Source organism: Geotrypetes seraphini, chromosome 1 (assembly GCF_902459505.1).
Source record: "Geotrypetes seraphini chromosome 1, aGeoSer1.1, whole genome shotgun sequence".
In the NCBI taxonomy this organism is placed as follows: Eukaryota; Metazoa; Chordata; class Amphibia; order Gymnophiona; family Dermophiidae; genus Geotrypetes; species Geotrypetes seraphini.
Genome location: NC_047084.1, coordinates 457,995,845 through 458,023,488, shown reverse-complemented (window position 1 = coordinate 458,023,488; position 27,644 = coordinate 457,995,845). Strand labels below are relative to the sequence as shown.

Genomic DNA, 27,644 nt, shown 5'->3' with positions numbered 1-27,644 from the left:
GAGGATCAGAAGGGGCCACCATCAGGGACCCAAACCCCTTAACCTTACATAAAAAGACACTGATATGATTTTTAGCAAGGCTGGCAAAGACAGAAATTCAGCTTACCCGTTACTGAACAGGCAACCTGCAAATCGGACATAAAAGACGGGCAGGAGTTCAGCCTCCAGAGGAGATTTACAAGAAAGATTAGCAGAGGTAAGAAACCTAATCTTTCATTCTTGTACAATTTCTCTGGAGGCTGAATTTGAGGGACATATCAAAGTAGTCACAACGTATCAGGGGGGGCCTGATGAGCCTGCCACCAAAACAGAAGCTCCATAAACGGTATCATGCATAGCCGTCATATCAAGGTCAGGAAAACTTGGTAAATGTATGAAAAGAGGCCCATATAGCTGCTCTACAAATCTCCTCAGGTGAAACCGCAGGTGATTCTGCCCACGAGGAAGCCATGCCTCTGGAAGAGTGATCCTTCACCTCAAGGGGAGGTTTCTTCCCCGCTGACACAAAGGCAGCAGAAAGGCCGCACGGATCCATCTAGAGATGGATGCCTTAGACGCAGGCTGACCCTGGTGCGTGGGGCCCGCCAGGACAAAGAGATGGAAGTCATTTGTGGCCTCCAGGTATCTCAAAATGAGATGCCACACATCTAGATATCGCAAAACACGGTCCTTCGACTTGGAGCCCAATGGATCAAACTTAGGCAGCCACACTGCTGGTTGACATGGAACGAGGAAACCACTTTCAGGAGAAAGAAAGCACAGTCCTCAAAAACCACCCCGATCCAGGAGTGGGGACCCGCCATAGGCCTAGTGTCAGTACTTTCTCTTGGGAGGGGCATGAGGATGGGAGTTGGAAGACTGTTGGCGCGCTAGACCTCCAAAGCGAGGTCTTGAGGGCGCACCAAAATATTGTCCTGTCGCTGGGGGCCCGGCGAACTGGGAAGTGCACCTGTAGGGATGAAAATTCGGCCGTCCCACACCCCTGGTCGGATGAAGTCTAGAGCCATGAAGCACCTTAGACTAACGTCCTGAACACCGGTCATAAGGACATCCAAACCCTGCCAAACAAAAGCGAACCTTTAAAAGCTAACCTGCTTAGCGTAACCTTAGATGAAGAATCACCTGACCACTGGCAAAACCATAGCATTCGCCTAACGGAAACGGAATAAGCTCCCAGCTTAGCAAAAACTTTCAAGATGTCATAGAATGCGTCTGCCAACAATTCACCCCAGAGACCAGGAAGTTGAGGTCATGAAGGACAACCTCCTCGGGATCCTAGCGGAGCTTGGTGTGACATGCCCGGGCCACAAAGGAAGTGGCCACCGCAGCTCGCACTTCCACCGCAGTGGAATCAAAAAAAAGCTTGAGAACAAAATCCATTCTTCTATTCTGAATATCCTTCGGGACAACCCCCTCCATGCGAGGGCAAAGAGGGACATTTAGTGACCTTAGCCATAGCCGGCAGGACTAAGCACTTGGTGAACTCTGATGCCATGGGATACAACTTTACTATGGGGACTCTACATTACATTTCAGGGGACTCCCGGTCCAAACCTCTAAGATCATTTCTGCAAAATCCGCATTGTCTGGAAATGAGGCGGATAGCGGAGGTGTAGAACTCATGACTGAACATTCTGCCTGAAATGCTCGGTCTGAAGCAAGGATCAGTGACCGCAGACACTCAGAAATAAGGTCAGGCAGGCGGCTAGACTGGAAGAGCTGGTGCACCACCTGGTCATTCCCCAAAGTCTCGGAGCCCAGTGTTCTGGGTCTAACCAAGATCTGCTTAAGAAAGACACATCCGTGGACTCTGCCGCGGAAACCTGCAACAGCAAGGGCATAGAGATTGAAGCAGAAGCAATGGCGGGGATAGGCCGCCTGCTCTCTGGTGCTCCAGCAGAGGAACCATCCGACCTGCTGGAATCCAACAGTGGAACAGACTGTTGCACTGGAGTCTGAGTGGGAGAAACAGGCAAAGCCCTTTTTTTTTTTTTTTTTTTAAAGTCAGATACCACATATCTATAAGTTCTGGGGAAAAACATGGCCCAGCGGCCAGAGCCTCTGTACATCTCAAATCTCGAAAAATTAGCAGACATATGAGACTTTTCCAAGGAACTGCGCTTGCGTTTCACAGAAGCATCATTCGCGCCCAATTTAGGCGCACAGAACATGGCTACTGCAACTCTGGAGGAACTGGAGTGTGATAGGGCATCTCCGGAGGGAGTATGGGATCCGCATACTTCTCACCCCCCTTGTGGCCCGCAGCACATATAATATACAGCTGCGAATCCGGCAGCCATCCGCCACATCTAAGTCATGAATCCATGCCATCCTATCCTGAAGAGGCCATATGTGAAGTTTGGAGCAAAAACAAAGATTCTAAGGTCGAAAAATATACTTTTAAAAACTTAAATGTAAATCTAAGATGGCCGCTGCGGGTGCCATTTTTGCCCTAAAACGGCCCGGGAAAAATCACAGGGAACCCAGAAAAACGGCAATTTTATAGGGGAGGAGACCAGGGCATGCAGGTTAACCACCCAAAACCCTGATTTTAGCACCCCCCAAAATTGCCAAACTCAGGGGTACACACACTACGGAGACATGTGCTGGAATGTAATTCAATGCCAGCCAGCAATACACAGTGCAAGCAAGGAGATCAGTACCTCAGGAGCTGATAAAACTGGATTTTCAGGTCATCTGACTGCCTCACCTTCCCTGTTACCGCAGATAATGACCACCAGGATCCCTCAGGGAAGACACGCGGTCCCAGTTCCGATCCTGACGTACCTCCACAGAATCACAACTGCCTGCGCTCTACCCCTTAGCGGATGAACCCAGGGTGAGATGGCTCCCAGTCTGGAGACCCGATCCAATCTGAAGGCAGTCCAGGGGGCTTACTGCAGGTTCTGCTAACAGGGCACAACCCAGAAGCAGACAATATTTAAGTAAAAGTCTGCGATCTCCTGCCGAAAGATCACTCCCCCAGAGTGAATTTGCAGCACTTGGGCAATACCGGCAGCACAGAACAAAATAAAAGACTAGAAATTAAGAAAAAAATTAACGAGCAGAAGAAACTATAAGTCAGCAGCAAGGCTGCAGAAACAAACTGAGCTTAGAGGGGAGTGTCCAGGGAGTTGACCTCGGAGAGGGGGGATGGATTTGTTTGTAGATTCTGCAGCCAAGGCTAGAGTAGATGCAAGAACCCTCGAGTTCAGCCTCCAGAGGAATTGTACAAGAACAGGCTTTTTCTGAAGAAGTTATGCAGAAGCAATAGACAGCCTTGACAATAGGCACAATGGTAGCCTTGGAACGCCATCCCCCTTACGAGAGTCCACTAACAGGACCAAGATGATCCAACTTCTGGAAAGCCTGGGTCCGCTGAACACAAGAGTGAAGGACTCGACAAACATCCAACCTACGCAACTGCCACTGTTCCAAAGGGCCCTCCTGACTACCCAAGACTGGGAGGACTAAAGATTGATCGACATGAAAAGGCGAAACCACCTTTCGCAGAAAAGAAGGAATAGGACGCAGAACAACCCGATCCTTCAAAAATTCCAGCAAGGGTGACCTACAAGAGAAAGTAATAGTTACCAAAAAGACCGCTTTAAGAGTAAGGTCTTTCAACAAGCAAAAGTTCAAAGGGAGGGCCTACCAGCATGGACAGGACCAGATTAAGATCCCAAGACAGAACAGCTGGCCGTATGGGAGGTCTGAGCAATTTGACTGCCCGCAGAAAACAAATCACATCCATAACAGACAAACGCTCACCCCGTAACAACCCACGAAAGGCAAACAAGGCCGCAAGCTAAACCCGGAGAGAAGACCAAGCCAGGCCCCTATCCAGGCCATCCTGCAAGATGTTAGGCAAGGAAGCGTGAAAAGAAACCACTCCACGCGCACATAAGCCCTAGAAGTGGAAAGTCTCCGGGACCCCAAGAGAGTGGAGATCACTTTGTCTGAATAACCTTTCTTACCTGGGTGTTTCCTTTCAAAGAAAAAAGGGACCCGGATCGAACATTGGAATGGGGCCCTGAAACAGACGGTCGGATGAGAGACAGGGGCAAAGGATCCGCCACCAGATGACGAACCAAATCCGTGTACCAAGGATGCCTGGGCCAGTCCAGGGCCACCAGAATCACAAGGCTGAGATGCCGAACAATGCGAAGAACTCTGCCCACTAACAGCCACGGAGGGAACACGTACAGAAGGCCCGCCGTCGGCTATGGCTGAACTACAGCGTCTAGCCCCTCGGCCAGAATATCTCTGTGATGAGATATTCTGGCTGGAAAGGAAGTGGCCCCTCGACCAGGGCAGAGCCAGTGGAAATCATGCATGCGCCCTCAAGCAGTGTCACCCTGCGCCAGCGGCCTAGCTCTGCCTTCAGGCAAAGGAGGCACTTTAGAATCAGTTAAGGTCTAAACCAACTTGTCCAAATCCTCTCCAAACAAGAAAGACCCCCTAAAGAGGAACTTTGTCAGCTTAGCCTTGGTTGCCGCATTCGTCAACCATGCCCGAAGCCACAAGGTACAACGTGCAGCCACCCCAAGAGCCATAGGCTTGGCCGAAGCCTGCAACAGGTCATACATGGCATCCAAGAGATAAGAAGCACCCATCTCAATCTTGGCTACTTCCTGCTCTACTGAGTCCCAGTTATCAGGCTCAAGGTCAAGGACATGCACGGCTCACCGAAAACAAACCCGAGCAACCAGACCGCCACACATCACCGCCTGGACCGCAAGGGCAGCAACATCAACACTGTTTAAGGAGGGACTCCAACTTACGCTCCTCAGGGTCCCTCAAAGCAGAGCCTTCCTCAACAGGCTGAGACCACCGCATCCACCACAAACGACTTTAAGCTGTCTCGAACCCTCTTGGGGAGGGGATAAAGGCAGGCCATGGAACGTGCAAAGTGAAAAAGGGCATCCGGCACCTGCTACTGTGCGAGCACAATATCCCAAATATCCTGATGCATAGGAAAAGAGTGGGAAGCCAAGCGGATCCCCTGAAGCAAGGGATCCACCAGAAGTGGGGCATCTGACACAGTGTCCTTGAAACGTAACACCAAGGAGACCTGAAGAATAAGCTCATCCCGCTGAAAAATGCACACCACAGACGAGTCCTCGCAAGCCAACAGAAGCGCAAAAATGCCACTAACAGAATCTGTTCCCCCAAAAGGATCTTGGTGGTCATCCCAAAGGTCCAGGTCCTCATCAACCAAATTCTGATCCTCCTGATAAAAGGCATCATCCCAAGAGATCCGTGGCTGCTTGGACGAGAGAGGAGCAGAGGGAAACAAAACTGATTGGGGCCGAACCGTAGAGGACATTGAGGGCAACCCCCCCGGTGGAAGCAGGACCTCTGGTTGCAATCAGATTAGCCTTACAGAAGGCTAAAACAAAATCTGGGGAAAACCCCCCAGGCGGTCCCATGGGACTCCCTGCCACAGCAGGGGACCTAGCAGAAACCTGCCCCTGTCTCTCCAGTATAGGGGGAAGGTCACCTGAGGCTAAAGAAAAAACGGAGGTGCTTCCCACCATAATCGGAGCTCCTGAGGCCTGCAGCGTCTGAGAGGCCTGAATCGCCCCAGCCGCTACAGCAGGCAAGCCGGCAGCAGTGGTAAAGGAGTCTCCATCAGCGTCGGCGGTAAGGGAATCATTTTTGTCCTGACCATCGGCGGCTGGGGAACCTCCTGCGTTGGCGGCGGGGGAAGCCCAGGCTTCCCAGCTGTCCACTGCCAACTCACGAGGCACATGCGGAGGGTATCCCTGGACGCCAGCACCCGATGCAGACGAGGATTCCCCTCCGCTCCGGCTTGCACAGACCTGCTGTGAGTGCCTTGTCTGGAGCACAATGAGCACTTTTTCCCCTGCAAAGTGCTCATTGCGCAATACCAACCTAGCTCAGATAAAAGTGCCAGTTAGCAGAAAAATACAATAAAATACCGTAAATTTAAAGGGAAAATACCCTTTAGACCAGCAGTCTCAGAATTTGTTTTTTTGTTTTGTTTTTCAGAATAGACTCCACTGGCTTTCTAAGCCGAAGGCCTGACTGGTATCGGTGGCCAGGCTACCAGCTGAGGCACCTCTACAAAAACCTGGGGAGGTGGAGGAAAGGGAGGGAGGAACCAAGTTGAGACCATCAGGTTTGACACCCCTGAGGTCGGACGGACCCCCAAACAGGATCCATCTGTCCGGCACCAAAAAGGGGACCAGGGGTCCTAAACAAAGTCCAACAGCTCTAACAAGGGTAGCCTAAATTTTTTTCTAGCTTACCACCTGCTTGGAGACTGAGCAAGACTGGTTTAGGAGGGGGAGCCTCAGCTAATATATTACAACCAAAGTTTTGGTCTCAATCTCCACCTGTTGGTCACAGTGAGCTATTACCCATCAGTTAAGAACTGTACCGGTCTAGAGAGTGAGAAAGAAGAGGGATAAGCAACATAATGATTGAATAGACAGAAACAGGAATGCAGTGCCACATACTAGACACATGCAAATAATTATTCTTAAACCAAAGGGTAACTGCGAGAAAACCTGCTAGTTCTGCAGCCTATAAAACGAACAAGAAAACTACATTATAGGAGCTTTTAAGATCACATAGGCCTCTCTCTTAGATATCAAAGACACAAGAGACTGGAAGAGTGAGGTACTAGAGGAAGGGAATATCAGAAAAGAGCAGCAGGTTTTATGTGGTACACAGAAAAGGTAAATTTTACACAAGTGTGTCTAGACATGTAGGCTGCATCTTTTCTACAGAAGACAGCCATGCATCTGTGTATAAAACTGCCCCCTTGAAAGCTCTTACACAGAAGTTAATCCTGCTCTGAGGCTAGAGCAACTTTATACTCATATGTGCAGATATGGATCAGACTCAAAAAAAGGTAGTAGGGGATAGTCAAACTAATAAGAGTCCAAAGTTCCCCATGTTTCAGTACATCTTATGTGTCTTAGTGCATGATCACTATATGAACAAAATATAGAGGAAAAAGCCTCAGACTCAAGGTGAGCAGTCTTGCCCTACCCCACTAGGGTAAGCTAACATATGTCGGCTTCATCCAGCACTGCATCAACGGCATAAAACACCTCCATATATATGAATGATTGTTCTAAACTTAGAATGCCACATTACAAGGATAGTCACCTTTGATTCCAAGGCTTTTTCCTCCATATCTGACAGACTTGTTCCATGTTTGATCAAGCACTACAGCATGTAAGAAAGAAACATGATGGCAGATAAAGGCCAAATGGCCCATCTAGTCTGCCCATCCACAGTAACCATTATCTCTTTCTCTCTCCGAGAGATCCCACGTGCCTATCCCAGGCCCTTTTGAATTTAGACAGGCTCTGTCTCCACCACCTCTTCTGGGAGACTGTTCCATGCATCTACCACCCATTCTGTAAAAAAGTATTTCCTTAGATTACTCCGGAGCGTATCACCTCTTAACTTCATCCTATGCCGTCTCATTGCAGAGTTTCCTTTTAAATTAAAGACTCGACTCATGCGCATTTACATTACGTAGGTATTTAAACGTCTCTATCATATCTCCCCTCTTCTGCCTTTCCTCAAAAATATACAGATTGGGATACTTAAGTGTGTCTCCTTACGCCTAATGACGAAGACCATGCACCATTTTAGAAGCCTTCCTCTGGACCTTTTTGAAGGTGTGGCCTCCAGAATTGTACACAATATTCTAAATGAGGGGCATCAATACCTCCTTTTTGAAATGTATTATTATTATTATTAGATGTATTGAAATGTGGGGAGCTTTGGACTCTTTATTAATTTGACAGGTATGAATCAGTACATATGTAATTCATTTACATCATAAGCTTATACATGCTGATCTTGTTCAAATTGCCCATTCCCCACTCCTACTCTGCTATTTGCATTTATGGATAATTTTATAAGCACTTATTTGTACGTATAAATCACTGGCCCACATGCTCAAGTCACTTATAAAATTACCCCCGAGATGATACACAAGAGGCAGTTGGGGCTCTTCGGCCTTTCTCAGTCCACCTTGGCCATCTGTGGATAAGGGTAGAGCACGAAGAACAGGCCTGCTCATCATGTCCCTTACCAGATACTTGGTCTTGGCATTGCTATCATTCTGAATGGCCTCCTGGCCTGTCAAAATCTCCAACATCACCTGTGAAACAGAACACTCATGAACTTGGAAGTTGTGGTACAAAGGATTGCAAGTATATGTGTGTTCCACTTAATTATGAAGAGAAGAATTGATCAGAGACAGGCATACTACAATTGTGTGGCTATACAAATCTACTGCATATATTCAGGAACATATACAAGCTTCTGAAGAAAGCTCTGGAAAGAGGTCTGTATATTGCTGTCAAGGATAACATCAAAAACAAAAAGCAAAAACTGTGCAGCTGATGTTCTTGATGAAAAATTAAAAGTTTATTAATATATATAACAAAATACCATTAGGGGGCTGAAGTCCAATGTGTGCATAAACAATGTAAATCATAAGAAGACAACCACAATCAATGGAGAATGTGGACCCATGTAGGGTGAACCAGATATAGTCTGTGTTTTGGTTAAAAAACCTTCTTCGGGAGTCCTGTAAAAAAAATGTATGCATGTATAAACGTATGAGAAAATAAAAGGGGAGTATTAGAAAAAATTGTGTAAGTGAGAAATAATGGATAATGCATGCGTTGAGAATGTGAACTGAATAAAATGTGAACATGTGGAGAAAAGGATGTATAAAAATCAGAAGTGGTAGTAACCCTGGAGTCTTTATGGGATCTTATGGCTGGTTTTGTTAAGTAAATATTATTAGTATATATGGTCTCTAAAGGTATATCTTCATGGATACTTTCTAAAGTTTATAAACCTCATTAGTGTCGGCTGCATGAAAACAAACTTTCTTCCATACAGACGAGTGAGATTGATAGTGCAATTTTCTTTATTAACTCATGTAGTATAACTAGTCATACTCATCTCAGTCTACGCGGGTGGGGACAGTGGGTGGGGTTTTGTTAAGGCCATAAGTCCCAATCTTCAACAAATTGAAGGGAAACTAATGGAACATTCTAAAGAGCTCAAAGATATGAAAGTTGAAGTGACTGCTTCTAATCTTCTGCTTCAGAAACATGATCAGGACATGATAACTTTTAAGCAATTGCATGAGAATTTGATAAAAGATAATGTTAGTCTTAGAAGACTGGTATAATAATTTAAGATTGATAAATTTCCCTAGGCTTACGTCTGTAACTCCTAGGAAAATGCTTAAAAGATATTTACTTGAAATATTGGATATTTCGGAGGAGATGTTGCCTCCATTTCTGGAAAAAGTCAAGTTCAACCTTTTTGTCTTTATCTCGCTTGGAAAAAGAACAATCCTGAGCCCTATTTGATGAAATATACACCTAACTCAATGCTTTATTCAGCCTTTACATTTTAAATTTGCTTTTTGTTTCTCGCTAGATTATAACATTTTGGATTCAATTTGAGGACTTGAGCATAATTAGTCTAATTTATTTCTGTTTTCTGGATATTGTCAACAATGATGGAATAATAATCATAAGTCTAATTTTGCTTTCTGTACAAGTTATGCTTGGTAATTAAACTGAAAATCTAATAAATAAATTAAAAAAACAAATCAGAAGTGGTTATACTAAACGTCTGTGGTAAGATATGTATAAGCGTCTGTGGTAAGATATGTATAAATGACAAAAAGCGACAAACTAATGGAAAAAGAAGATATGCTATCAAGAATGTGGATAAATATGTTGGAGCCGGCCGGCGATCCTCAGCAGGCTGTTTTGAAGAGGAGGAGCAGCAGCGGCAGCAGCGGCGGCAGCGGTTTGTGCCAGTGTGAGGGAGAGTAAGAACAGGCATGCACAACAGGAGCAGGCATGGCACAACAGGGGGCAGGGGGAGAAGTAAAGGGGGCTGCTTTGGAGGGAGGGGTATGCTGGGGGCAGACAGCAATCATGTTTTGCTCTGGGAGGGGGGGTAACAGAAGGGGGCCACGGAGCAGGCAGGTTTGGCACAACAGGGGGCAGGGGGAGAGGGAAAGGGGGCTGCTTTGGGGGGGAGGGGTGTGCTGGGAGGCAGACAGCAATCATGTATCCCATGCTGGTAAGAGGTGGAGGGGGAGAGGAAAAGGGGGCTGCTTTGAGGGGGGTTGTGCTGGGGGGCAGACAGCAATCATGTTTTGCTCTGGGAGGGGGGGAAGCAGAAGGAGGCCACAGTGAGAAAGGCAGGTATGGCGCAACAGAGAAATACAGGCAGGCAGGGGGCCAGGGAGCGACACAGACAGAAAGAATGACAGACAGACAGCGTCCAAGGAAAGAGAGACAAAGAAAAAAACCCCAGACAGACATCTACTCTAGCACCTGTTAATGTAACGGGCTTAAACACTAGTAAATAAATAAAAGCTATATGTTAACTGGAAAAATAAAATTTTCTTTGAAGTGTTTAAAATCTGCCATCTACTAGCCTCATGGAGAGTAGAGAATAACACGGTGGTTGATATCCGTGACTAGCCGTGGGTACCCGTCGAAATGGGGAGCGAGAAAATAGTAGTCGCTGCGGGGACGGGGACAAGGCCATTCACCGCCCCGTGGAGCAGTGAATGGTCTTGCCTCCACAGTGAAGGGAACATGATGTGCGATCATGGATCACACAATCCAGGAGCCCCCACCCGCCCGATCACTGCATCCTGCCATTGCTCTCCCTCCCTCACCCTCACTTTATGTGCCGAATTGTTCCTCTCCCAGCGGCACGCTTTCAACAAGTCGCATGTGGGCACGGCTGCTTCTGTTAAATCCTCCTCTGATGCAACCGGAAACAGGAAGTTGCGTCAGAGGAGAAGATTCAACTGAAGCAGCTGCGCGCATAATTTGTTAAAAGTGTGCCGCTGGGAGAAGAACAATTCGGCACATAAGGTGAGGGGGAGGGAGATGGTGGGACACGGCGGGAAAGTATCCACCATTGCTCAACACACACACCTACCCCTGGATTCTATAAAGCTGCACATTGAAATTTCTAACTACATTACAAATTTGGGTATGCAAGTTATAAAATACTGCTAGTTACATGTCTAACTTAATAATTAGGTGCCAATTGGTCTTAAGTTCCAATAATAGCCCTTAAGTGGCGTTAATTGATGTGTTAAGTGGCGTTAATCTGTAGTTACATGCATAACTGTTCTTAGGTGCTGTTCTATAGAATTAAGGCTCATTAAACCTATGGCCGCCAAAATTAGATTGGTATAATCTAGACAAAAAAATGATTAATGTATGTGTCAAGAAATGTGTCCAGATTAATTTGAGTTATAAACCTGACGCCTCAGCCCCACCACTCCACCGCAATGTAAAATTCAAAGAGCGGGAGATTTATTGTGGGAGCCTCATCATTGGCTGTCGGGTTTTTATCCTAAATTTATATGTTTTTATATTGTAAGGCCCCGTGTTCTGCCAAGTCTTTTGAAGGTGTTTCAATTCAGCAGTAACTAACTGTCGAAAAGTATGGATCAAAGGGTCCATAGGCCCCGGGGGAACCCATGATGATTTTGTTTTGCATATTGGGATGGAATCCCTACATAATGTACGTGAATCGTCCATTAGCTCCTCCTCCGTGCATTGAAGATCTTGCTCCTGTTTGTCTCCAAAAAAAACTTTTAATTGCATCTTCCTTATAAATGCATTAAATGCTGCGTGTAGTTTAAAAAAATCCGGAGGGTGGGTCCTAACAAATCCCAATCCTTTATCTAAAATTTCCGATTGGGAATTTGTGAGAGTTATAGTTGAAAGATTAATCACTGTCGAGAGGACGCTGCCCGCGTTTTGCCCCTTGTCCGTTGCCTTCTCATCCTGCCCCGACCGCGAGGGTCTACATTGGTAGACTCCCCTGGCTGCTCGGTGGACGTCTCAGCTGGGCCTTCACTCGAGATATCAGACTCCCCCGAGGTGCTGTCAAAAGTGACTTTCTTCTTATACGTGACTGTTGAGGTTTTCTTTTGCCACGAATAAACTCGGTCTTGTGTGTAATCCTTCTGGTCTCTTTTCCATTTTTTAATTTTATTAGTCCTGATATCATCCCTAAAGGTCTTCATATTGACTTTCAATTCTTTTAGTTTTTTATCAAAGTCGCTAGTATCCAATGATTGTTGAAGCTCATTCTCTATAATGCTGACTTTATTACAAAGTTCTTTTTCTGTAATTTCGGTGGTTTCCACCAAAAGAATCATAAGGTCTCTAGAGCATTTGTTTAAAATCGCTGTCCAACGCTCTGTAAATGATTTATCAGTTGTAATCATTTTAGGCTCTTTTAGAATACGGAGACCCCTCGGGATCATTGCATTCTTTAAGTATTGGACTAGTGTGCTACAATGTAGCTCTGCTCTAATGGCTCGTTTCATGGTATTTTCAAGCTCAAACCAAGAAAATTCCGCAGGGGGTGTCTCGTCATTGTCCAGAAGAGCAGGTCTCAGAAGTGTTTTTTGGAACTGCTCTTCATTGTATCCGTCAAATTGTATTTGTTCTGATGCCATGTCGCTTATCACTTAAAGCTCATTAAACCTATGGCCGCCAAAATTAGATTGGTATAATCTAGACAAAAAAATGATTAATGTATGTGTCAAGAAATGTGTCCAGATTAATTTGAGTTATAAACCTGACGCCTCAGCCCCACCACTCCACCGCAATGTAAAATTCAAAGAGCGGGAGATTTATTGTGGGAGCCTCATCATTGGCTGTCGGGTTTTTATCCTAAATTTATATGTTTTTATATTTTATATTTTTTTAGTAAATTTTCAGTATATATATCAGTCATTAGACTTAGACTTTAAGAAGTTTTAAGAAATAAATATTCTCTTTCTGAGTATCGTGATTTTGATTTTGAAAATACTTGATACTTATCTCAGCGTTAAACCCAGGGAGTCAGACCCGACATGTTTCACAGCATTTGTGTTTTATCAAGGGTCTCCCTGCAAAAATATTAAAAAGAGAAAAAGAGTCACATACAATTGTGTGCACTACTCCCCCCCTATCTGAAATTGTTTCAATATCCGTGGTAGTTCAATTCAAAAGTGTACTTACCGAGGGCGCCGCCGCCATCCGACTCCACTACTTTCATGTAGTGGAGTCGGATGGCGGCGGCGCCCTCGGTAAGTACACTTTTGAATTGAACTACCACGGATATTGAAACAATCCTACAAATTAGATTGGTATAATCTAATACTTTCATGTAGTGGAGTCGGATGGCGGCGGCGCCCTCGGTAAGTACACTTTTGAATTGAACTACCACGGATATTGAAACAATTTCAGATAGGGGGGGAGTAGTGCACACAATTGTATGTGACTCTTTTTCTCTTTTTAATATTTTTGCAGGGAGACCCTTGATAAAACACAAATGCTGTGAAACATGTCGGGTCTGACTCCCTGGGTTTAACGCTGAGATAAGTATCAAGTATTTTCAAAATCAAAATCACGATACTCAGAAAGAGAATATTTATTTCTTAAAACTTCTTAAAGTCTAAGTCTAATGACTGATATATATACTGAAAATTTACTAAAAAAATATAAAATATAAAAACATATAAATTTAGGATAAAAACCCGACAGCCAATGATGAGGCTCCCACAATAAATCTCCCGCTCTTTGAATTTTACATTGCGGTGGAGTGGTGGGGCTGAGGCGTCAGGTTTATAACTCAAATTAATCTGGACACATTTCTTGACACATACTATAGAATTAAGGGCCAGATTCACTAACCTGCCTGATCGGGCCAGATCCAACGAATTCAGTAAAGACAAATATGCAGATGGGGGGGCGATCGGAGGAATGCCCCAATCTGCCTGCATGGATCGCTGTTGTGAGATCCGTGCGCATGTGCAGACCACATGGTCTGTGCATGCCCGTCCGAGCCAGGGCTGGGTTTTTTTAAAAAAAACTTTTAACTTTTTTAAATTGTTTTTAGCCCTGCGAGCCCATGGTTTTAACCCGCTTTAAACCCGCAGGTTAAAACCACGGGCTCGCAGGCCGAGGAAGGGCAGGAGAGATTCGGGGAAGATCGGGGCAGAGTAGGGCGCATGCAGGGTGAGTAGGCTGGATAGATTGCAGGGCAGAGAGCAGGGCTTCCAGTCGGAAAGACTTTTTCGACTGATCCCCAGCAGTCGCTTCTTCAGTTGATCAGCTAGCCCAGTTGGATCGGATTGATTTTGTTGTGAATCACGTCACTGTCTACTTTGCATGCATTTCACCTCATTTGCATGCACAGATTCGAAGCAGATCGCAAGAGAGTTAAGTGAATCAGGCCGGAGGGAAATTTGCTCGTAAAGGGGTCGCAAACCGATCGGTACACAATCTGTTTGCTTTGTGACTCCAGCCCTTAGCCCCTAAATTACATTACATTAGTGACTTCTATTCCGCCTTTACCTTGCAGTTCAATGCGGATTACATAAGAATTGTTATAATCTTAATACATAAGATTATAAAAGAGCATGTTCTAATTATCTAAGGAGAGGATTGGTAAAGCCGGTGGAGATTGGGACTTTATTGGTAAAGTTATATTGGTTTTATGTATTTTTTGAAGAGTAAGGTTTTTGTTTCTTTTTTGAAAGTTTTGTAGTCTGTGGTTGAAGTCAGCAAATTGGTGAGTTGTCGGTCCAGTTTTGCTGCTCTGGTGGCCAGAAGGTTGTCATATATTTTTTTTCGTTTGACATTTTTGGTTTGCAGGTGCGTGAATATTGTGTGGGTTCTCCTGTGTCTGATTGAGGTGGAGTGAGTTAGTCGATTGTTCCAGTAGGAAGATCTGTTTCCGTTTATAGCTTTGAATAGTAGGCAAAGGAATTTGAAGTGTATTCTGGCTTGTATTGGGAGCCAGTGTGAGTCGTGGTAGGCCTCCGTGATGTGGTCGTATTTTTTTCAAAGAGTAGATAAGTCTTAGGGCTGTGTTTTGTATTGTTTGGAGTTGTTTATCTTTGTTGTTGGGCAGGGGAGATATAGTTGCAGTAGTCTATTAGGCCTAGGATTAGTGATGGAACCACAAGTTGGAATTGTTTTCTTTCAAAGAATTTTCGGACTTGTCTAAGGTTTCTCATAGTGGTGAATGAAGTTTTTATTATTTTGTTGATTTATAGTTGCATTGTACAGCTTCTGTCTATCAGCACTCCGAGGAGTTTTAGCGTGGGTTGAATGGGGTATGAGATCGAGTTAATTTCTATTTTTGTCAAGGTTGGGGGTTTTGCAGTTTTCAAGAAGGATGAAGTTTGTTTTGTCCAGGTTAATTTTTAGTTTCTGTTTTTTCATCCATGTTGCTACTGTTTCAAGTGTTCCGTGTATTGTGCCTATCATGGATGGTTCAAGTTGGTCGAAGGGGAGGAGTATGGTGATGTCATCTGCATAGCTATAAGAGGTAATGCCTAGTTTATCTAGATCGGAGCTTAGGGAGGCAATGTATAAGTTGAAAAGTGTGGGAGATAGGGGAGATCCTTGTGGTACTCCACATGGGTTGGACCAAGGCTCCGATTTTTCTTTGTTTGTTTTGACTCTATAAGTTCTGGATTGTAGGAATCCTTTAAACCATGTTAGAACTTTTCCTGTAATTCCTATTGCATCTAGAGTTTGTATGAGTATGTTGTGGTCTACCAGATCAAAGGCTGCAGAGAGGTCTAGTTGTATGATCATCATTTTTTTCCCAGTGCAGAGGTGCTGTCTCGTGATGTCCATGAGAGTTCCTAAAGGGTACAGCATGCAACTACAAAGGATGTGTGCTTGTGGGGGGGTCTTCCAGTTGTGCACTTAAGTTATAGAATACTGACCCTTTCTTACTAAAGTTGCGATAAAGGTTTCCACCACAACCCAGAATGTTAAATGCTCTCATGCCCATAGTAATTCTATGAGCATCAGAGCATTTAGTGCTCTTGGCTAGAAACTATAGAATGACACGGAAACAAATTTTTCCCCATCCCCGCGGAAACTCATTTCCCTGTCGTGTCCCTGTAAGTTCCTTTCCCGTTCCTGCCCCATTCCTGCAAGCTCCGTCCTCATCTGCACAAGCCTCAAACACTTTAAAATCATAAGTGTTCGAGGCTTGTGCGGTTTAAGGCAGAGCTTACAAGAATGGGACAGGGACAGCAACAAAACTCACAGGGACGGAGAAATTGAGTTCCTGCGAGGACGAGGACAAACTTGTCCCCATGTCATTCTCTAATAGAAACCTTTACCGTGGATTAGGGGAGTGGTGACTATGACTTACATTACATTAGTGATTTCTATTCCACCATTACCTTTAGGTTGTGATCATCTACACACCAGCCTTTCATATGGCATAAGTACTTTCAACTTTTTTAGTTCTATTCAACTTTTTATTGCTTTTTTTAAACTATTGTAAACTTTACGGCCTTGCGGTATATAAACTGATTATTATTATTATTACTCATGTCTAAAGTTAGGCTTGTGCGTACCACTCTATAATGGCAATTTCCTGCACAACTGCTGTTACAGGATTGGTGCTTAGTGCCCATATTATTCATGCCTATTTTAGGTGATCTTTCTTAAATCTACCCCCTGATATCTGGACATTGGGAACACATGTACTGAACTGCATAGGAAGATCTGGTGTGTGGTCACCAGCAAAGGGCTGGCCCTGGTAACTGGACTAAGTGATGTGCTATGCATAGAAGGAAACTCCCCTGGGAGTTGTGAATGAAAGCTCATGGTGCTGTAGCCCACTAACAGTCAGAGCCAACTGAGCTGGAAACACAAAGCAGCAGAAAAAAAACTACTGGAAAGGTTAAAAAAAAAAAAAAGAAGAAAACTAAAGTAACATGCTAGGAAGTTGGAAGAAATACATCTCGGCTGAGAGGATGATGAGTGCTTGGAATCGCCAGCAGCAGAAGCAGGGTCAATCAAAACCAGTGATTGAACTCAAATGCATTAGGGCAGAAACGCAGGTCAGTGGTGATGAGATGAGCATGTTTGGTGTGACAAGGTAGGCACAGGGCAAATGGGAAAACTGAGTTAACCAAGAGCTTCTCATACACTGACGACTACTCTCATTACTGTGATCTGACCAGAAAAGGTTTTCTAGTGGATTAAGGTGCTATATCACTCACCACGCCAAAGCTATAGGTGTCCAGCTCCACAGTCAGAGTGCCCTGCTTCACATACTCATCTGGTAGATATGCCAGGGTACCCCGCACCGTTTGCGTCTGGCCCACAGTCATGCTCTTGCCTGACTTGTTGGAGTAGCGGCTGAAGCGAGCCAAACCAAAATCTCCCAGCTTTGGGGTCAGGGTCTCATCCAGCAGGATGTTGGCGCTAGAATAAGCAGAGAAGTGTCAAAATGTGAAGAAGCCCACCATGAAGAACTGGAAACCCCCCAAGCAGCAAGCACGACTAAAGAAACCTGTAAAATGGGAGAGCTAATGCCACGCAAGAAAGCTCCACTATATTGTGTCTCCTCATTATGGTGGCTGTAGATGACAAAGCTGACTGATACAGAAGTCCCCAAACTATGGCCCAAGATCCTTTTCTCTTTAGCCCTCTCAGTGGCCCCCCAAGCTGAACTGCATCTAGACAATGCTGCTTCCACCTTTGACACCTCTTTCCTCACCCCTTGTAAGGTCCAGCATCTCTCCCTCTTTCTTCCCTGCAATCCTTCAAACTTGCCCTCATCTCCAGTGGTTGCCAGCAGTGACAATGATCAACAAAATGCTGCCTCCACTGACCCCGGAGCCTTCCCTCCGCCACATCCTGTCTCCTCTGATTCAACTTCCCAGTTCCAGCCGAGGGTGGGACATGGCAGAGGGAAGGCCTGCAAGAGGTTAAAATCACTACCACTAACTGCTGGAGATAAAGACAATTTTGAAGAACTATGTGGGGAGAAACAGATGCTGGAACCATGGAGGTGGTGGTGGTGGTGGGGGGGAGGGGGAGGGAAGGGAAATGTTAGACCTAGTGGGAAGAAAGAAGAGAAGCTATGTCATAAGGGAGATGGGAGATGCCAGATATGCTGTATGGGATTGCAAGACAAGAGGTATAAGGGAATACTTTTGGGAGATGGTAGAAGAGGAGAACAGGGGAACTCTCCTACTGCCAATCCTGCTCAACAAAACACTTGGCTTTCCAGTGATTTGAAAGAGCCAATGTAGCCCTCAGTCAGCAAAGTTTTGGGACCTCTGACAAGAGGCATAGCAGGTTTGGTAATTGTCACAATATGCCCTCTATATTAGGTAAATACAATGTAAATGCTTCCCAGTACTTGTAAAAAAGCATGTCGGAGGTTTTGTCTTTAGTCAGACTGAAAGCTCTGTTGCCAGTGATGCACCTGTACCAGTGAGCTCCACTCCATATGTAAATGAGCCTTTCCCAGATGAACAACTGTAAACCATACCTATTTATGAAACCCAATTCCTATCCCATAGACCAAAAGAAAGTACGATTTGTGGTGTTATTGCTGCAAGGTGTCCCACAGATCTGAATCCTCAACACACTTGAGCAAAGTGATGTTGCAAACCTTGATTTCCTTTTTCAGATCATGGCAGTAGTATACGACAACCCTGAAAAATGATCCTCTAAGAGCTAAAGGAAATCTCCCATTAAAGAGTATGCTGCTGTTTAGCCATTAGAGCCCACACATCAAGATGGGGTTAATGGAGGCAGTGAAACAAGGTCTATTCCATGTAGTTAGACTCTCCATTACCGTAGATGGTTTGATCCAATTAACAGGCAGAGAATAGTTGGCAGAAAAGACCAGGTCATATAAACCTTCAAGTAAACCCTGAGCACTACCTCCTTTTAGGGTTTTGACAAGTTACAGCTGCTGAGGAACCCATTCAAACTGGTGCTTCCAGTCGTTCCCATGAAGAGAAGCTGCACCGTCAAGCTCTAGGACTGGTAAAAAGGGACACCTTATTTGTAACTGCCCACAGAAGCTGGAAAACATCCACACTTAGATGGAAATGGGGGTGGGGAGAAGGCATACCTAGGCAGCCAGAACTTCTGTCTTTCTACCTATGTTTGGATGGTCTGTCTGGAACCATCCACTGTAAAGAGCAATCCACCCTAGCTTGGGCTTTTCTGGACTCAGAAGCAGCATTTAACTTTATAGACATAACTGGTCAAGTAGTTAATTCTCCTGTGGGAGACATTGCTTACAAGTGCTAATTCAAGTAGTAGCAGTCAATGCAAAGTCCCTGACAAAGTTCTTAGTTGCTGCTATCGCTCAAGATATTGAACTTTCAACGAGTTGTCTCTAAAAGACAACTGTGGCTTTCAATCTCCTGCTGTTTCCCTTTTCCCCCATTCATCTTAGTATCAACCTAGTCACATATATATATAGACCTACCACAAACTGGAGATGAGCAAGGCCACGGAGACAAAGCCAGACTTGGGCCAAACAATCTTAAAGGCCCTGGCCCCACCCCCTATCAATCAAAAATAAACATTTTTCTCCCTCCCTCCACTCCAATGTCCAACATTCTTCCTCTCCCTTCCAGTACAGCATATCTCTTTCTTTGCCTCCCCTATGTCCAACAATTCTTTTTTCTTCCCTCCCTCCCTCTCACCTCCTCCAAATCTTTCTTCACAAAACTTTAATCTTAAGGGACGCCAGAAGTAACTCTTACACACTGCCTGTAGCTGACCCAGTCTGAATAACCAGTTAAGTATTGGTTCCACTCAACCCACAGAATGACCTGGCAATAACCGGACAGGGCAGGAGCATTAAGTGCTGATATTTAGTGGCACTGTGTGAGACAGTGCCACTGAATATCAGCAGTTAGGCAGACTCACACAATTTAACCAGGCAGGAAATCTCCTGCCTGGATAGATTGCTTTGAATTAGAGAATGGCACAGGGACCGTTTACCGCAGCAAACCGTGGTCACCACAGTAAATCCGCAGGAATGGAGATATTTGCAACTGGTTTACCGCAAGAATGGGGACAAGACCTTTCACCGTCCCATGGGAATGGGGACAAGACCTTTTACCACCCCGTGGGAGCGGTGAAAAGTCTTGCTCCTGTGGTAAAAAAAATTGCACCCGTGTCAGACTTGGCATCTCCTCCCCAGCTCCTCTTGCGCCTATTTTACCTTCAGGAGCCAGCCGTGCCACGATGAAGACAGAAGGAACCTAAAACCAAAGCCTGAGACCAATGAGATTTGAAGAATAAAATTACCAGACAAAAGGCAGTAAAAAAATAACTTATTTTATATTTTGTGATTAGAATATTTCAGATTTGAAATATGTATCTTGCTAGAGCTGGTATTAGACATAACTGGGAACTGCAAAGCCCAGGCTGTGCTTCTTTAGCTTCCAGCTGGTTTAGGGCTCTCTCTCTGACCAGGGGGCAGTTGCCCTAGTTGCACTCCCCTAACACTATTCCTGCAATGTGTGACTGAAGTATTCTATTAGCTTGATTTTTCTATATAGCGTACTGTAGTAATTTGGTTTGTTCAGTTTTCACAATAGTGGAGGGGATATTTGTGAAAGAGAGGGGAGACAGGGGTTTTGTTGATCCTTGCTCTGTATTATTTGTGTTTATTAAATGGCAATTGTACAGAATGATGTCTCTTTTTATACTTTAATAAAATCATAACTATTTGAGGCTTATGCAGATAGGATCTGCGTTTTTTCAGGGTAGGGAGAGGGACCAAGCTCGTGGGGATGGGGCAGGGATGGGGATGAGCTCATGGGAACGGGGCGGGAACGGAGATTAATTTTTTCCTCGTGTCATTCTCTACAGTACTTTGAATATTAAGTGAGTGTGACAGGGTGGAGTACCTGTGACTGGCCAGCGGAGGGAGGCCAAGCTGTGGAGCTCAAGGAGCCTGAGTAAAGAGCTGATTTATATAAGAGCTGCTAGTGCTGCTGGGAGCTGTCCACTCACCCTGAGTGGATTGTGGTACTGAAAAGAACAGCTCCCAGCACAGAGAGCTCAGAAGGAAAAAGTTCCTTTGGGAGCTGGGCAACCCTAAGGAGGAGGAATGCTGGCTTCGGCTTAACTCCTGGTAAGCCCTGAAAGCCACTGCTGACCGACACTGATAGGGGGCCGGTGCAGCGGAGTAGAGTGGCCAGTCCTGACAGGGAGGGACTGGTGCAGCAGAGAACAAAAGCCCCACATATTCTCTAAACGGCACCATCACGTGACTGGCACGCGATCAGCGGCTGCTTTTAAGGCTGATAATTCCATTAGCACACGCTAAATCTGATAGCAGAGCTTATTATGAGTTGATCATTTTTACAAAGTTTTTATAAATGTATATAAATTGATATGCAAGTTGTTTGTTTCATTATCTCCCCCATTTACAAAACCATAGCGCAGTTTTTAGTGCCGGCTGCAGCGGTAAAAGCTCCGACGCTCATAGGAATTCTATGAGCATCGGAGCTGTTACCGCTACAGCTAGAGCTAAAAACCATAGGAATTCTATAAGTGTCAGAGCTGTTACCATTGCGGCCGTCGCTAAAATCCACTCTATGGTTTTGTAAAGGGGAGGGGGTATATTTTTGTAAAATCATTTTATTTTTTGCTCTCATGTTTTTGTATCTCTACATTTACACGTCCATATTTTATAGACTATTAGGGCAGTTGTTTCATAAATATTATGCTGACATTGTATTGCTGTATAGCTATCTTATTTTGAATTTCAGTGCATTTTTCAAACTGTTTCATGGTAGTCCTATTATTAAGTTTCAATTTGCTGATTTTGAGGTTACCTCACTCACTGTATTTGTTTATATTTGGTCTTTTTACTACACTACAGTGGTGAAAGCTACAGCCTCGGCACCCTGGAGTTGTGGGTTCAAACCCACACTGCTCCTTGTGACCCTGGGCAAGTCACTTAATCCCCCCATTGCCCCAGGTACATTAGATAGATTATGAGCCCATGGGGACAGACAGGGAAAAATGCTTGAGTACCCAAATAATCTCATGTAAACCGTTCTGAGCTCTCCTGGGTTGAATAAATAAATAAATACTTGCTGTACATCGGGTGAATCCCTTCATAAAAAGTGGTTAATAGCTCCTCCCCCCAAAAAGAAAAATATATATATAATATATATATATATTTTTTTTTTAATTCCTGGCGCAGGCACATTGCTGAAACATGACCATATCAAGTCTTACTTCTTGCGTCAATTATAGTGTGGACTATCCTTCACCTTATGGATTTTGATGATAAATTGAAGGGACATTTTACATCTCTTGAACTCTGATGATCCTTTGTTTCTCACTACTTTTTTTATGGTTTCAAATCACAACCCCATCTCCTCCACCAGTCCATTCCCCTTTTACCTCTTCACATCTCCATGAATCAGGCTGGGTTGGCATGCATGGAGGAATTGGATAGCACGAGCGGATCCCAGCAAGATATCCAGCCGTTGTAGCCAGGAGAGTGGGAGGGAGTCGTACTGCAAATTGGTGGGTGGCAAAGAAGAAAATACAATAAAGTATCAGTCACATAACATCTAGTTTTCTGTTTCCTCCCCTACCATATTGTTCATCCCTCTCCCCAATCTTTTTGTTTTTATTATAACTGCCAATTCCCTTCTTTCCTCATGTTTTCAATTGTATTTTACGTTTTAATTTTTGTTCCCTACCCTATTTTTATATTGTTTATTTATTTTATTTTTTTATAAATCTTTATTCATTTTTAAATCAAATCAACAAGTGCACAAAAATATATCATAAAGTAATTCCAATATAGCACTGTAATATCTAACACATAAAATCTAATAGTGTAAGATCCCCACCCACCCACCCTTCATCACATTCTCAACTAAAATAGAATATACTATATTATACAACATATTATAACAGGGGTGCCCACACTTTTTGGGCTTGCGAGCTACTTTTAAAATGACCAAGTCAAAATGATCTACCAACAATAAAATAAAAAAAAACAACACAAAGCACACTGTACGCTGAGAAAATGTTAATTATCATTCCTATTCCGGGTTTTTTTTCAAAGAGGTCAAGGCAGATGACTCTATGCACTGTCACCTCAGTAACAACCATACAAAAATAGACAAATATACCCCCCTCCCTTTTTACTAAACCACAATAGCAGTTTTTAGTGCAGGGAGCAGCACTGAATGCCCAGCGCTGCTCTCGACGCTCATAGGTTCCCTGCGCTAAAAACCGCTATTGCGGTTTAGTAAAAGGGGGCCATAGTGCAAAATATAGAAACATAGAAACATGGTGGCAGAAAAGGGCCAAGACAGCAGATATAAATTCAGACACATTTTGATCACTAAATTGAAAATAAAATCATTTTTCTTACCTTGTCTGGTGATTTCATGAGTCTCTGGTTGCACTTTCTTCTTCTGACTGTGCATCCAATCTTTCTTCCCTTCTTTCAGCCTGTATGCTTCCTCTCCTCCAGACCTCATTCCCTCCCCCAACTTTTTCTTCCTCTCTCCCTTCCCTTTCTTTCTCCCTGCCTCCCATTCTTTTTTTTCTCTCTTCATGCCCCCTTTCTTTTTTTCTGTTTCCCTTCTTTCCTTCTGTTTCCCTGCCTGCCCCCTTTCTTTCTTTCTCCATGTCCTCCCCCAAACCACTGCCGCTAGGCAGTGACAGGGCACAGGGCAGGCAGGCAGGCCAAGTGACAGGCAGGCTGGCCCCATACCCCTCACGTACCCTAAACTATCCCCCATACCCCCAGTACCTTAAATCATCCCCCTACATACCCCCCAGCACCTTTTTTAATCATACCCCCTGTACTTTTTAAAATCCCTCCCTCCCTCCCTAGATGGCTTTCCTGGTATTTTAAACATCCCCTCACCCCCCAGTACCTTGATGCAATCCTGGCGGTCCAGCGCTGCATCGGCAGCCTTCCCTACTGAACAGCCGCCCAAGTCCCCATCTGCCGTGGCAGTAGTAGGCAGGTGTGAGCCCCAAGCGCACCTGCCTGGTCTCGTGCCGCCCGAATGGTGTCAGCTCGGCAGGCTCCCCCATCTGCACTGGAAGTGAAAGTCAGACGCGAGCACCGAGCGCGCCTGCCTGGTCCCGCGCCGCCGCTCGAATGGTGCCGTCAACTCCCGCGAGAACCAACAGCACCATTTGGGCGGCAGCACAGGACCAGGCAGGCGCGAACCCGAGCGCGGACTGGGGGAAAGGAAGGGCAGGAGGACCCGGACCTGGCTGGCTGGCTGGCTGTGCACCCCTCCAAGCCGTGCACCCAGGGCGGACCTCCCCCCCCCCCTTGGTACGCCACCGACCTTCACCTCGTCCTGCCAGCACTCTGATTGGCTGGCGTTCTTCAAGAGGCGGGCCAGTCAGGAGGGGAAAAAAGAGAAGGGAAGAAGGGAACCCGCTCTGCGATCGACTGGGGTCACCTGAGCGAGCGACCTGTCGATCACGATCGACGTATTGGGCACCCCTGTATTATAACATATCTTATTGAATTACACACCAAATCCACCCTCCCCCTTGAGTGTGCTAAATAGAACTAAGAAAGAAAAGAATTGATGCCTATTCATCACAATATTTTTCCAATGGCCCCCACATCTTTGCAAAGTTATTATATGTCCCTTTTTATATCGCTATTGCTCTTTCCATCTTAAAAATATGGCATAACAAATTCCACCAGAATGTATAATTAAGATTCTTGTAATTTTTCCAATTATTGGTTATATGTTGAATGGCAACCCCTGTCATAACTAATAAAAGTTTATTATTATGTGACGATATTTGATTCTTCTTCCTCACAGCCATTCCAAATAAAACAGTATCATAGGAAAGCGCAACATAGTTTTCCATAAAGAGTTTACTTGAGTCCAGATTGAATTCCAAAATAACTTGATGAAGGGACAATAATAAAGTAGATGATCTAATGTCCCTGGTTCAAGATTACAATGCCAGCATTTATTGGACTTAGAGCTATCTAATTTTTGTAAACGAACAGGGGTCCAAAACGCTCTATGCAACAAAAAGAACCAAGTTTGCCTCATAGATGCTGACACTGTAGATCTCATCCTCCAAGACCAAATTCGTGGCCATTGAGATGCAGAAATCTGATGCTTAATCTCAATGCTCCAAATGTCTCTAAGACCACATTTTGGTTTTTTATTTAAGTATCCAGATAATAATTTATACCACAATGTGGCTTGATGTCCTAGGAAGTCTGCTCGGAAGCATAGGAACTCCAGACTATATTGATTGTTAAGATTCTTCCATTCAGGGAACCCCACCTCAATAGCCTGCTTCAACTGCAACCACTTAAAACTTTGTGGTTTATTAAGACCAAATCTATGTTGCAATTGTGAAAATTCAAGCAGTTTACCATCTGAAATAACATCATTCAGAGTTCGAATGCCTGCTATAATCCAGTTCTTCCAAATGACTTGGTATCCGCCGATTTTAATCTTGGAGTTTATTCATAAGGATTGATTAGTTGATTTATTAATTGGAATAGGTGTTAAGTTACTAATATATTTCAATGTTTTCCATGTATCCATTAAAATTTTGTTCTCTTTATATTTCCTAGGCATATTAATACTTGGTACATGAACTAAATTCAAAGGAAACAAGAGGCGCCATTCCAAATATAATCAGTCTGGTGCATTATCTATGAGTTCTGGGAGGATCCAATACATACCCTGACGTAAAATATAGGCTTGATGGTACCTATAAAAATTTGGAAAATTTACCCCGCCCTCCTCAATTGGCTTTTGCAAGGATACTAAAGAAATTCTAGGCATTTTACCAAGCCAAAGAAATTTCGTAAAAATACCATTAAGCTTTTTATAAAAGGATCCTTGAAAAAAAATTGGTTATCATACTCATTTGATAACAAACCACAGGCAAAATCATAATTTTAATAGTTTGAACTCTCCCCCACCAAGAAAGATGTAAAGGGTTTCATTGCTCACATAACTCTGTAACTCTCTTCGATACAAATTTTTCATTTTCTTTCAATATGTCATCAATTGTCTTTTTAATTTGAATACCTAAATTTTTAAATCCATCCTCTTTCCATATGAATGGAAAAGAATCAAACAGTCCTTTCAAACAATAGACATTTAAAGGTAAAATTTCAGATTTACTCCAATTAATTTTATAACCTGAAAATTTACCAAATGTATCAATCAATTCCAACAAACAGGGTATGGTAGTCTCTGGATTTCTCAAATAAAGCAGAATATCATTTCTCGAGAGACTACGGGAACTCCCCACAGCCATTTCCTAATGGCTATCTGCACGTGCAGGAGCGTAGGAAGATCGCTTCTGCCCCGAAAACCAGCTAGACCACCAGGTAAGGCCGGGATGCCAGGGGAAGGCGGAAGGGAGGCGGGGGTAGGTCAGAGCCGGATATTCGTGGTTTTTTGCCATTTGCGGTCCGGCTCTGCCCCTATCCCCCGCAAATAACGAGGGAGAAGTGTACTTTATTTATAATTAATGTTTTGTTTTTATTAACCCACTGTTTTTATTGTTAAAATATACCCTGTTTTAACAGTAATCAGCTATCAATCAGCCTTCATCGGGGGACTTGCTGCACCGCTTCAAACTAAATAAAATGAAAGAATCAAGCATTGAAAAAACTTTTCAAAAACTCTTGTGATGTAACTATATAGAACATTCAAAAACTTTTATCAAAGGTAGCTAACCTTATACTCCAATGAATTAATTGAACTAAACTAAAATTTACAAAATTCCCTCAGTTAAAGAAAATATATATTCAAACTCAGCATGCTCAGAAGCACATACACACAAATCTTCAGAACCAGCCACGCATTCTGAACGGCAAAATAAAACAAAACACTGAATTACTAAACCCTTGGCTACTTTATGAATAAAGTTGTCGAATATAGAATACCGTTACTGACATTCTCAACACCAAAATGACAATCTCAAATGTAACATTTAAACTGTCTTACCTTCTAAACTTGTAAACCTTACTGGCAATTATTACATCATTACGTTTTTGCCGTATCACCAGCTTCACTGGGATTGTATTTCTAGTGACACCTTTGACGCTTTTGACTTCATTACGGCTGTGCTGCATTGCCAGCCTCACTTAATTTGAATATGCTGTCTGAAGTTTTCTTCTATCTTCGGTGATGCTTTTTGACGTCATGATGTCATGACATTCTCACTAAGCTGTTTGTATTTGAGTTAATTGCCTAATGAGGACTCCATCTTTTTTATATATAGCAACCTAATATTGAGTTCGTCTGAATTGCCAGTAAGAGTTACAAGTTCAGAAGGTAAGGCAGTGCAGTTTTAAATGTTACATTTGAGATTGTCATTTTGGTGTTGAAAATGTCAGTAACGGTATTCTATATTCGACGACTTTATTCATAAAGTAGCCAAGGGTTTGGTAATTCAGTGATTTATTTATTTCACCGTTCAGAATGTGTGGCTGGTTCTGAAGATTTGTGTGTATGTGCTTCTGAGCATGCTGAGTTTGAATATATATTTTCTCTAACTGAGGGAATTTTGAATAAATTTTAGTTTAGTTCAATTAATTCATTGGAGTATAAGGTTAGCTACCTTTGATAAAAGTTTTTGAATGTTCTACATAGTTACACCACAAGAGTTTTTGAAAAGTTTTTTCAATGTTTGATTCTTTCATTTTATTTATTTTGAAGTGATGCAGCAGCAATATTGTCCCCCGATGAAGGCTGATTGGTAACGGAAACGCTCTAAAATCAGGTTGAGCGTCGG

The 27,644-nt window shown here is 43.9% G+C and overlaps 1 protein-coding gene across 1 annotated transcript in view; it reads right to left on the bottom strand.

Annotated features, from left to right (window-relative positions):
- The window catches only part of IRAK1 (interleukin 1 receptor associated kinase 1), a 157,662-nt gene that overhangs the window by 50,175 nt on the left and 79,843 nt on the right, over window positions 1-27,644 (bottom strand). The window contains exons 8-10 of the mRNA XM_033922340.1: window positions 22,272-22,387; window positions 17,093-17,297; window positions 8,084-8,152 (exon numbers count right to left, since the gene is read on the bottom strand). Coding sequence (XP_033778231.1) covers window positions 8,084-8,152; window positions 17,093-17,297; window positions 22,272-22,387 — 390 coding nt within the window. The remainder of the gene's footprint in view (window positions 1-8,083; window positions 8,153-17,092; window positions 17,298-22,271; window positions 22,388-27,644) is intronic.